Here is a 12846-nt window from a genome sequence, read left to right as displayed (position 1 = left end):
CAGAGAAAATATCTACAGAGCCAGCCCCTTTTTGTGTCATCTTTTGTGCTTGTCTATCTACTGTAGTGCTATGTACATTTGTATTCTGCTTTGGTTATATTTAGCTCCACTTTTCTTTCTTGGTGAACAAGTATTTAATATGTCCATTCTTTTTAAATACAGGCACAGAAATGGAGCCACGAACTGTGGAAATAAATAGAGTAAGTAAAAAAAAATTGAGGTGCTATAATAAGAGCTTGGAAGTAAATGTGCAATGACTCCATTATTTTCCATTTTCACACTTTGTTAGGGTCCTTATGATGCTCTTGGAATCAGTATTGCAGGAGGGAAAGGCAGCCCATTGGGAGATATTCCCGTTTTTGTTGCCATGATTCAAGCTAGCGGTGTAGCAGCTCGGACACACAAATTAAAAGTAAGTATCTGTATTTATCACCATGTGACTATGAACAGTAATGATGCATCAACAAATTTATATTTTGTCTTAATAAAAGTGAAATAATCCTACATGTTTCACTATATTTAACCATAATGAAGAAAACCCCAAACAAGCCCCATTCTCATCACACTTTTAAGGACAAACACGGTAATAACCTTTAGACTAAAACAAAGTGCATAGGTGAGAACTGTGTTTTCATAGACTTTATTACTGTTCGCTTGTAAATTTTCAGCTACCTGTTGCAGATGCAAAGTTTTTAATAGTTTGTTATGCCAAGCTGCTTTTTTTTAATCATCAAGGTGGTTAGTTTGTATTTATTTAATCTTGAAATATTCTCTAAATTGCAAAGTAAAGAAAATACCAAGTACTGCATTACATCACCTCCTTCTGTAATAAATACTGATATGTATGTTTTATTCATTGGCTTGTCTGGTATAGGTTGGAGATCGGCTTGTCAGTATTAACCAACAACCACTGGATGGGCTGTCGCATGCGGAAGTGGTGAATATCCTGAAGCATGCATTTGGAACTATTGTTTTGCAGGTATGGTGATAAATGTAAGGCCTTGGATGTTTCAGCTGTGAGACATAGATAATTGTCATTCTGTAGAGACTGTAGAGTCCAACTGGCAGCAAAGCTCATTGCACATGTAAGTGCTTTCCAAGAGGGCACTCCATGTAGTTTAACAACACATACAAAATCACTCTGTTGCAGATGTGATAAGAATGTTCATGTTTTCAATCTGAAATTGCAGGATGCTGGAAATTTTATATGAATGATTATTCGTATAATGGTTGGCTGCTGGTTGTATTAAAGTGATTATATTCGTCACATTTGACTGGACTGCCACAGCTTGCAGTGTTAACTTTTATGTTATAACAGTAATGATATCAAGGCTCTTGAGACCATTTTCCATGTGCCTTTCTTACCTTTGCAAATAACATTAAAGGGGACCCGTCACCCAAAAAAATTATTTAAAATCCTATTTTATCATGTTAGTCATGCAAAATGAACTTTATTTACGCTGTATAAATTATTTGAATCTTGTTTCCATCAGTCTGGGAATTCATAATTATAGCAAGCAGGAAGGAGCCATTTTGTGGACACTGTTATTAAGGCAAGCCTTGCATCTTCTCAGAATCTTGTTTGTGCACCAGAATAGGGGACCTGATGTCCATTCCCTTGTACTGGCTACACAATTAAAGAGAACAAGGGAATGTGGGGAGAGCAGTGACACCTAGGAAGTGCTGAATGGAAAGTGAAAGTAATTGCTTGCCCCGCCTCTATGCCTAGGCATAGAGGAGGGGCAGGCAATATTTGATTGACAGCTGATATTTTTAAATGCGTTTACAACAGCTATGAATGCTTTAATAAAAAAAAGAAATTGGATTTCATATTTATTTTGAAAAGGACTTTTATTATACAGATTTTTATGTCTGGGTGACGGGTCCACTTTAAACTATAATCCTATTTAAATGATTTTACAAAAATAAAGTGCTATTTCTGCTAGCCACCATATTACAAATCTAAGAGCTAAGCAGTACAGACACGGCAACAACAATTTTTTTTTTTTAAACATCCCTTTTGTCTTATTTGTAAGTGCATTTAAGTGATTCCTTCCTGTTACATTGTGTTGACCACCTAGTTAGAATTTCAATTGAGGGCTGTTTTTATACGTTTAATTACTGACAAAAATGTTTTCTTCCTTATATTCCTGGATCAAAACTGAGAACAAATACTGTTACCAGGTTTATAATTGTGACATGTCATGTCAGTAATTTAATTCCTTATCAAGTTACGCAACTTCAAAACAGGCTGTTGTGAACTGTTAGATAATTGTGTGCAGTAGTGTGGAAATGCTTATTTCAGTATGTTCTGCACAGAACATTTACGGATTGTACAGATGTTATTAGAAAACAGAAGATTAGGGTCTCAAGGGAGTGATCATCCTATCCTGCTGCTTCATTGCTCCTCTTCAATTTAATCTGCTTTCTGCAGGTGTTGTAATGAGATAAGGGTGGAAAGCCTAGAAGGTATGGCCTCCAGTAGCAGACCCATTAATGTCTGTTGATCTTATCCTTCAGTACATCCTAAACCACAAGGTCATTGGCAGCCAGAAAAGCACTGCTGAGCATTTACTTTTTACTAGGAATACCATTCAGTTTATCTTGACATGTTAGTTTTGCAAGAAAATATTGCAGTGCCTCCTGGAAAAATGTATTTGCCTCTACATATGTCAATTTACACATCTTCCATGACACAGAATCCATGTGAAGCAGTTCCACCTCTCTGTAATTTCAGGGAATTTATGTATATGAGCAGCTGGGTTTGTTTTACACTATGCCTTTACAGATTCTGTGACCTCTGTGTTTTTTTTTAATTTCCTATTCCCTGTTATTTGCCTGTAGTGTTCTTTAATGTACCATCTTAATGACCACGGACTGCACACTTAAGGCGAAGCCTTTCCAGAGATCTATAAAGATTCAAATTCCCTTGATTTAATGCCTTTTTTTTTTATACAAAACAGTACTTTAATTTCTGTAGTAGCCACTTGGTTGACTCTGTCTACAGTTACATGGTTTATCCACAAAAATCCCCAAATCCGTGTTTATTAAAGGGCAAGTCAACCCTAAAATAAAAATTTGCCTAATAAAAGAAAACACAATTATAAGCAACTTTCCAATATACATTTATTAAAAAATGTTAGTGCGTTTACAGTTCTTTGCAAAAACAATTGCTATTGCGGCATTTGTTTAACTTCTGGTTGTTCCTTTTTTAAACAATGTTGCAGAAGTCTTGGTTCCCCAGCAAAGACAGGTCTGCTGCTTTGTCTTACATTGTATCAACAGTTTGAGCCACCAGCACAGAGACTAGAAAGGGACAGACAAACACTACTTTTAATTGCAATACATATACAAATAACTGAAAAACCATAAAAAAAACTGTAATGTGAAAAACTGGCTGTGCAAAAATGTGGGTACCTTTGTAATTTTGCTAATTTGAATGCATGTAACTGCTCAATACTGATTACTGGCAACACAAAATTGGTTGGATTAGCTTGTTAAGCCTTGAACTTCATAGGCAGGTGTGTCCAATCATGAGAAAAGGTATTTAAGGTGGCCAATTTTAAGTTGTTCTTCTGTTTGACTCTCATCTTAAGAGTGACCGCATGGGATCCTCAAAGCAACTCTCAAAAGATCTGAAAACAAAGATTGTTCAGTATCATGGTTTAGGGGAAGGCTACAAAAAGCTATCTAAGAAGTTTCAATTGTAAGGAATGTAATCAGGAAATGGAAGGCCACAGGCACAGTTGCTGTAAAACCCAGGTCTGGCAGGCCAAGAAAAATACAGGAGCGGCATATGCAGAGGATTGTGAGTGGTTACAGACAACCCAAAGATCACCTCCAAAGACCTGCAAGTTAGTGATGTTAAAATGCACACCCAAACCTAAACCAAGCCACAGTCATTTTGGAACAAAGTGCTTTGGACTGATGAGACAAAAATTATTTGGGCATAACAAAAACCACTTTGCATGGCGGAAGAAGAACACCACATTCCAAGAAAAACACCTGCTACCTACTGTCAAATTTGGTGGAGGTTCCATCATGCTGTGGGGCTGTGTGGCTAGTTCAGGGACTGGGGCCCTTGTTAAAGTCAAGGGTCGGATGAATTCAACCCAATATCAACAAATTCTTCAGGATAATGTTCAAGCATCAGTCACAAAGGTGAAGTTACGCAGGGGTTGGATATTCTAACAAGACAATGGGGCAAATTCACTAACTGGCGGTAGCGACATTTTGCCAGCGTTAGGTCATTTTGCCACTTCGCCAATTTACTAAAAGTGTCCCAGGGGAAAATTCGCTAGCGAAGTAGATAGACTAGCGCAACTGCGCAGTCTAACGGCAAAGTTGCACTCTGGCAAACGGCCGAAACTACACAAATTACGCCAGAGTTTACTTCGCCAGGTCAGACCAGGCGAAGTGCAATAGAGTAGATAGGAGTTTGTAACAAAAAAAAAAAAGTTCCGCTGCTGTTTTTTTACGTTATATAGGCTGAAAAAGAACGGAAACGTTTTTTTAGGGTACCCTCCTTCCCCCCCTACTTTTGATAACATATGGCAACTAAACCATACTGTGGGCACATGTGTAGGGCATTAGAACACCTCTATATAATTTTAATTAAGTTTCCCTGGGCTTGTGTAGTGTTATTTATTTGCTGCAGCATAAACGTCCATTCAAACTTCTATTTCACACTGTATGCAAATTTCCGATCGCTACTTTTCAACTTCGCAAACAATCGGTAACTTGTGCGCAACTTAGGATCTTTGTGAATTTGCGAAACCCTGGCGAATCTACGCCTGGCGAAGTACGGTGAAGTAAACTATGACGAAGGTAAGTAAATTTGTCCATGACCCTAAACACACTTCAAAAGCTCCAAAGGCATTTATACAGAGGGAGAAGTGCAATATTCTGGAATGGCCGTTACAGTCCCCCGACTTGAATATCATTGAAAATCTATGGGATGATTTGAAGAAGGCAGCCATCAAATTTAACTGAATTGGAGAGATTTTGTATGGATGAATGATAAAAATACCACCATGCAGAATCCAGACACTCATCAAAGGCTATAGGAGGTGTCTAGAGGCTGTTACATTTGCAAAAAGAGGCTCAACTAAGTATTGATGTAATATCTCTGTTGGGGTGCCCAAATTTATGCAGCTGTTTAATTTTGTTATGCATATTGCTTGTTTTCTGTTGATCCAATAAACTTTGTCACTGCTGAAATACTACTGTTTCCTAAGGCACGTTTTATATATTTAAAGGAAGTTGCTACTTTGAAAGCTCAGCCAATGATAAACAAAACTCCAAAGAATTAAGAGGGGTTCCCAAACTTTTTCATATGACTGTATATCCAAGAGGCAGAACTGGGGACAATATTGTCCATTTTGACACATTTTCAGTTCAGAAAAAAGTGGTACTTAAATGTATATCGTATATCTTTCTCTTTTTTGTTTCTTTTGGTTGACCAATGTATTTAACAGCTGCTTATTGTCCCTTTTCCCCTTCACTGCATTATTTCTAGTTGCCTATTTCAACACCCCCCCCCCCCATTCTCCTAGTTAGTGATTTATAAGAGAGTTTGCATTTAATCTTGTTTACAGTTGTGTAAACAGTTAACTCATCAGTGGAAAGCCTGTTTAAAAACATAGTTGAACAATGATCTAGACAGTTTCAATTCCTGGTTTACTGCTCTTCCAGAAAGTCTTTATTTGTTTCCAAATGCTGCATATTTTTTTTCTTCTTCTAGGTTGTGGCAGACACAAATATTAGTGCAATTGCAAGCCAGTTGGAAAGCATGTCTTTGGGCCAGGGAGTAAACAGTGAGCACCAGGTGGAAGATGGAGAGTAAGTAACCATATTTCAGCATGCTTAACAACAAACCATTTAGTGTGTGTGTGTATATGTATGTGTGTGTGTGTGTGTGTGTGTATATATATATATATATATATGTCATCTCACACACACACACACACACACACACACACACAAACAGTTAAGAAGAATGAAAGATAGGATCTAAGCAAACTTACAAGTAATTATCACTGCCCTTTTCCCTGCCTCTTTTTTTAAAAACCATGCTTTCCCAGGGTGCTTTACTGCATTTAATTAATTCATCTGGTGGCATTTTTTCCATGATCCAGGGTATCCTTTGCACCACCATGAATGTAAAAATGTACAACTTGAATGATGCAAAGGATACATAGGATTAGAAAGAAAATGGGCTAGTCAGTTTTCTAAGTTTTATGAGCATGTTTTGTGTTTCCATGCAGAATAATTCAAAAATATTATACAGATTAAAGGCTTACAATATACAGGCAATGTGTTTATCCTTAAATGCCTTTATTGAGGTTGAAAAACGAAATCGGGATGGTGAAGAACATGGACCACTCCATAGAAAGTGAATTGGTTTTCAATCTAATTTTTGTGAGGGCACATAGACTTTAGTATTTCCTGACCATGTGTTTTGAGCATGGATAAACATTAGATGATGATAATATTCAAATGTCCTTAGTTATGAAGCAGATGATTATTGATTAAGTTTATTTTTCAGATCACCTGTACCAAAAACTATTCATTTGGAGAAGGGCGCAGATGGCCTTGGGTTCAGCATTGTAGGTGGTTATGGAAGTCCACAAGGAGATCTGCCAATTTATGTCAAAACAATATTTTCAAAGGTGAACTTGTGCTTATGTCTTTGTTTTCGCATATATACTGTAGCCCTTTAACAATGTGGTGTTCCTAAGGGCAAAAGCAGCTCCCAAATTATGCTGTATGGTAACTGAGGGTTCCATAGGATATGGAAGAGCCTGTTACAAGGAAACCTGGGCATAAATATTTTGTCATAATAATTTCTTCTGTTTTCTAAAAGTTTCCATGGAGAACTTTTCTAGTCAAAACTCCCCACCTTGAGTAGAAGTGCATTTACAAACTAAAAAAAATCTGGTCTTAGAAGAAGCTTGAGATTTCTAATACCCAACCGTACGGGTATCCTATTTATGGTATAATGTCAAGATTGCCATATGCTGCTAGATTTCAAGAGCATTTTTTTAAATATTTGACCCAAGCATTCTATGAAATATTCACATGCAAAATATACTTAGAGATATATATATATATATATATATATATATATATATATATATATATATATATATATATATATATATATATATATATATTTCTAAGGTGCAAATTCCCATATAAAAGAAGGAGCCTAAAAAAATTGAAAACATTTCCTGGATAACACAAACCTTTGAACCTCTAGTACAGTAAGCTATATTTTTCAAAGATTTGCATTTGACACATGCAGATTCAAAAGAACAGGACAAAGAACATTATGGGCAAAAAACATTTTTTTTGCTCATTTCGCCTTCTCACCTTGTAACTAAACAAATCCTGTCTTATTTTCCCCCTGAATTTACCTGAAGCCTAGCTGTATGGTGTACCTATTTTCTATGCAAATCATTTCCACGAATTTCTATCCTCATTTATATAAGTTTTATACCTGCTTTTAACATTAGAATATTTGTGTTTTTTTATCTACCCCAGGGAGCAGCTGTGGCTGATGGGAGGCTGAAACGGGGAGACCAGATTTTATCGGTTAATGGCGAGAGCTTAGAGGGTGTCACTCATGATGAAGCAGTTGGAATTTTAAAGAATCAAAGAGGAAATGTAACGTTAAGTGTTTTGTCATAGTCTTTAACCATTCTATGAATTGGTTTCCTTAATCACTGACGCTACAGCTACCGTGTCTTCAAAATAATAATAATAATTTGCCATGTATTGCTGCTTCTTTGATGAAATGTAAAGCACAGAAACATCACTACCTTACTGTCTTAAAACGTGACAAGTCTTCCACCTTCCAATATTATAATATGCTTTGTGTTACCAATGAAAATGTAATTGACAACCTTTTTTTCATATTATATATATATATATATATATATATATATATATATATATATATATATATATATATATATATATATATATATATATATATATATATATATATATATATATATTGCAGATATTGTACCAGATTGAAACCTTATTTAGAAATTAAAACTGCAGGCAAATTAAATTTGTGGAATCTGTAATAAAGAACAATGTTAACAGGCTTGCATCATTTGTTTAAATTCACTCTGTCAAACTTATACTTTACTATATAGTACTGTGCATCTACTGATCACTATTTTTTTAATGATCCAATGATCACTGTTTCATACATGCAAGGCACTTAAAGGCTAAAAGTAAGTTTGGTTATATGAATATATTGTGCCACTTCCTATGGCCAGCAGCTCTAAGCTACAGAAAAATTAGTAACCCTTGCAGCCAAAACATATCTCTCCTTGTTCCTCTAGCACCACCCTTCTCCAGCTCTTGGACATTGTATATCTGCAGGACACTACCTTGGGTGCAGGTTTCATGATTTCAATGACACTGGTTAATCTGTACCTGTGTGACATGATTTTGCCTGGAAGAACAGGAGAAGGGTAGCTGAGCCGGTGTAACACTGGAAGTGAGTTAATCTGCACAATTGCTATACTTATGTGGTAGAGCAGGGCTCCCCAACCTTTTTTACCCATGAGCCACACTCCAATGTATAAAAAGTTGGAGAGCAACACAAGCATGCAAAAAGTTCCTGGGGATGGCAAATAAGGGTTGTGATTGATTATTTGGTCGCCTCTATGTTGACTAGCAACCTACAGGATGCTTTGTTTGGCAGTACACATGGTTTTTATGCAACTAAGCGCTTGCCGTTAAGCCAGGAATCCAAAAAGAAGCACCTGCTTTGAGGCAACTAGGAGCAACATCCAAGGGGTCAGAAAGCAACATATTGCTCATGATCCACTGGTTGGTGACACCACTGTAGTAGAGTGTTGCTGGCAAAGGAAGTGGCATAGTAGCCCTATGCCATAAAAGTAATTTTAATAACTGAATTAATTCAGGCTTTTAGTTGCCATTTAAGGTCAATGGCTTGCATGTCTCTCCCCATTGTTTTAAAAAGCAAAGACCTGGAATCACAAGTGCATTTATATTTAAAAACTGCAACCTGAAAGGGCTTTGTCTGATTAACCTTTGAGTATAAAAGTGGTAGGAGCTATAGCTGAGGCAAAACAAACAGCAGAACACTTCTTCAGGTACTTCCATTTGTTTTAAAGTAGTTAAAAACACAGCACCAAAACCCCCCATCATATACCCAAGTGGAAATTGCACAATGCTCATGTGAGTGTGCCCCCATAGATGTGTTTTTATACTTCGTTGTACACAATGTTGTTCATGCAGATCCAGGAGTCTTCTTTAACTAATGGTGCGAGAACTGTTGCTTATTCTGTTGCCATTTTTATTGCTGTTCCACAAATTTGTCTATACAATTGTTTCTATAGTTTTTGCAAAGCTGTTTGTCCTGTAATGCAAAACTGCTTTTTTCATGTGCTTTGCCTAAAGTTGCTCAGGTGATTGCTTTGTGTATAGATTTATTTTAATACGCATTCCGATATTTTTTTGTGAATAGCCAGGCTGTATTTCAACTTTCTGTAAACAAGGTAAAGCAAATATTTTATTAGGCATAAAAATTCTAAATAAAATAATTTACAACACAAATTTCTTTTCAGCCCTAAACAACGAAACCTACAGAGTTTACTTTCTAAAACCTTTGCTGGAGTTGTTCCTTTTACACGTTTCAACATTTACTAGGGTTGTCTACATTAAAGCGCTATATTAGTACACAACATTTTTTTATTTACCTTGGTATAATAAAAAACATTTATGTTTGCTACATAATGTATATGAATATGAGAAAATACCCATGAATCTTGTTCAATTCTTTCACTTCACTTGGTCTCAGCTGCACATTAGTTGCAGACAAAGAAATATGCTGTTTGCATGAATATTCAATACGCACTCCTTAACCCTTTCAGTAGCACAGAATCTACATCAATCAGTAGCAACTCCAAGTTGAGAAACACTTTGCTAGATTTTATGGGTTAGTTAGCTTTTGTTTGGCTCCAATGCAACAACCAGAGCGGGGGCCAAGTTAATTCCTGCGGTGTAAGTGCCTATGAGCAAACATAACAGTATTTACTTTTACTAACTTGGTATCTGTCACCACACTCCTGCAATGGTCTGTGGTCCTCTGAAAATTTAATAAGACAAAAAATATATTTACACCCACTGACCAACTTTTTTTTTTAACATCTTTGGAAGTTTTTGTTGTTCAATTTCTATTTATTTCATTGATTTGTTTGCTTTTTAGTGTTTTATTATTGCCCAGTGAGAGTAGTGGATCAAGGATTCAGTCTCTGAATTATTCAGAAAATCTCAAATATTATTTTTAAAAATATAATCTTTTAAGAATAAACCTTACTTTTAAGGGTTTTTTTTGAATGACCCTAATGACTACTTGACTTGACTTGACTAAACAGGAATATACAAAATATACAAATAATCTAACTTTTGTTAGGACCTGGGGTTTTCCAGATAACGGATCTTTCTGTAATTTGGATCTGCATGCATTAAGTCTACTAGAAATCATGCAAATATTAAATCCAATAGGCTGGTTTTGTTTCCAATAAGGATTAATTATATCTTAGTTTGGATCAAGTACAATGTACTGTTTTATTATTACATGGCAAAGGAAATAATTTTTTATAAAATTGGATGATTTGGAAAAAAATGGAGTTTATAGGAAACAGCCTTTACGTAATTCTGAGCTGTCTGGATAATGGGTTTCTGGATATTGGATCCCATACCTGTACCAGATGAGTTTGGAGTTATGTTTTAATAACCTTTTGCAGGAAACCAGCAAACACATCAGTGTTAAGTATCTATTATAATAGCCAGCAGTTTAAAAGAATTGTATCCAATTTCTGCAGGTTTGCTTTACAGTGTTCAGGTTAGTTATATGAAGCTAGCATTCCTCAGTTGGATTGAGATCAGGGCTTTAACTCGGCAATTGCAGGGCATTTTTGTCACTTTTGAGTCACTTGTGTTTAGGATCATTGTTTAACCACTCAAATTAGAGAATATTCAATTATTGGGATTGCCTACTTGTACAAACAGCATATTTTATATATTTTTTTCCATAATGTAAATCAATGACACACTAAACAAACTGATTTTACGTTTCAGGGTTTAGAAACAAAAAGATCACAGGGAACAAATCTAGGATTTGCTACTCCAATAAATGAGATAATTAGTCAAGTGCCTGACTACTTCTGCAAGGCATACACTCGCTCACATATAATGTTTCTCTAATTGTGCATAAAATGTTACACAAAAAAAGTGCAAATTAAATGGTATATTTTGAAAGCATTTTTTTTCTTATACAAAAAATAGGATTATGAGAGAAGAAGCGCAGACAGGACTACGCAAATTGTGCTGGGCTTTATTTATACATGTATGCACTACAAGGTTCCAGCTGTAAAAGGCCCTTTTTCAAACATAGCATTCTTTATGTTTGCATCATGGTGTGGTGCTGTTAGGCAGTGAAGAATTGCTTTGTTTAAGATTTACAACCTGGTCAGCTTTTCATTCAGGGCTTTGTTGTCCTTATGCATTAATTACCATCATGCATTGTAATCACTAAAAAAAAAATCAATTACAAAGCTGATCAGAATATTTTTTTTCTAATTCACAAGTTTTTTTTTTTGTTTGTTTTGTATGTAGCACCTCAGACAAGGGCCACACAAGCACGTATTGGCTGAGAATCCGCTGCCCCTCTTCTGCTGTGCAGCCTGAACCTGGCGGGGACCTGACTAGGGGGTAGGAGAGGCAGATAAGGTGCTTGCCTGGCGCCCCCCTGCTTTGTGCCCTAGGCACGTGCCTACTCTGCCTACTCCTAGTTCCAGCCCTGGGTAAAGAAAAGGCAAAAATTAAGTAAGCTTCATCAGAAAGGTCTATATTTATACACCAGTAAACCCTCAAAGTAATGCTGCTCTGAGTCCTTTTTCAAAAGAAACACTGCATTTCTTTCCTTCTATTGTGTACACATGGGCTTCTGTATCAGACTTCCTTCTTTCAGCATAAACCTTCAGGGCACAGGCTTGAGCATGCTCAGTTTGTTACTCTCCCTTTCCCTCCTCCTCCACTCCCTGCTGTACGATGAGCCCAGAGCTATGAGTGGACAGGGAGAGATTCAGGCAGGAAGTGATGTCACACCAAGCTAATATGGCAGTTGCTATCCTAAACAAAATAAGAGAGCTTCTAGAGCTGTTTATGGTAAAGCATTCTGCAGAATAAATATAGAGTTATAGCTTGCACTGTTGTGGCTAATATATTGGCAATAAACTGCTTTGGTAGCTTTCCCTTCTCCTTTAACAAAGTTTACCACCCTTAAAGGCAAGGCAACCCCAAAATAATAATTTAAAAAAAATAGTTCTGAGCAACTTTCCATTATACATCTATTAAAGATTTTCAGTGCTTTTAAAGTTATTAGTAAAAACAATTGCTATTGAAAGCAGCATTTGCCTAACTCCTGGCTGTTACGTTTTACACAATGTTGCAAAAGTCTTTGTTTCCCAGCAAAGACATGTCTGTTTATCAGGTGCCTTGTCTAACAGAGATGCCAGGGCAGAGAATAGAAAGGGACAGAGAAATACTGCATTCAGGCCCGGATTTGTGGAGAGGCCACCAAGGCCTGGGCCTAGGGCGGCAGGATTTAAGGGGGCAGTATGCTGCCCAACCACACCCACATTGGCTCAGAAACTCTGGGGATGTGCAGGAGATACGATTGTTTTTTAATTTCCCATTCATCACTCCCCATTGCTCTGGTCCCGATGATGAAAATTTGACCGAATAGGTAGGGGATGGGGCGCTTGCTATGTAAATCCGGCCCTGACTGCATTC

At 36.7% G+C, this 12846-nt stretch overlaps 1 protein-coding gene across 5 annotated transcripts in view; it reads left to right on the top strand.

Moving 5' to 3' along the window:
* patj.L (PATJ, crumbs cell polarity complex component L homeolog) overlaps positions 1-7729 on the top strand; it is a 132950-nt gene extending 125221 nt beyond the window's left edge. For all 5 annotated transcript variants that reach the window (XM_041590399.1, XM_041590401.1, XM_041590400.1 and 2 more), the window contains 6 exons: positions 163-200; positions 290-412; positions 875-979; positions 5744-5841; positions 6548-6671; positions 7546-7729. In XM_041590399.1, the coding sequence (XP_041446333.1) occupies positions 163-200; positions 290-412; positions 875-979; positions 5744-5841; positions 6548-6671; positions 7546-7692 (635 nt within the window). In that variant the 3' untranslated portion in view covers positions 7693-7729. The remainder of the gene's footprint in view (positions 1-162; positions 201-289; positions 413-874; positions 980-5743; positions 5842-6547; positions 6672-7545) is intronic.
* Positions 7730-12846: the final 5117 nt, after the last annotated feature.

Source organism: Xenopus laevis, chromosome 4L, assembly GCF_017654675.1.
Source record: "Xenopus laevis strain J_2021 chromosome 4L, Xenopus_laevis_v10.1, whole genome shotgun sequence".
Classification (NCBI taxonomy): Eukaryota; Metazoa; Chordata; class Amphibia; order Anura; family Pipidae; genus Xenopus; species Xenopus laevis.
The sequence above is the reverse complement of the archived record's forward strand: the minus strand, read 5'-3'. Positions and strand labels throughout refer to the sequence as shown.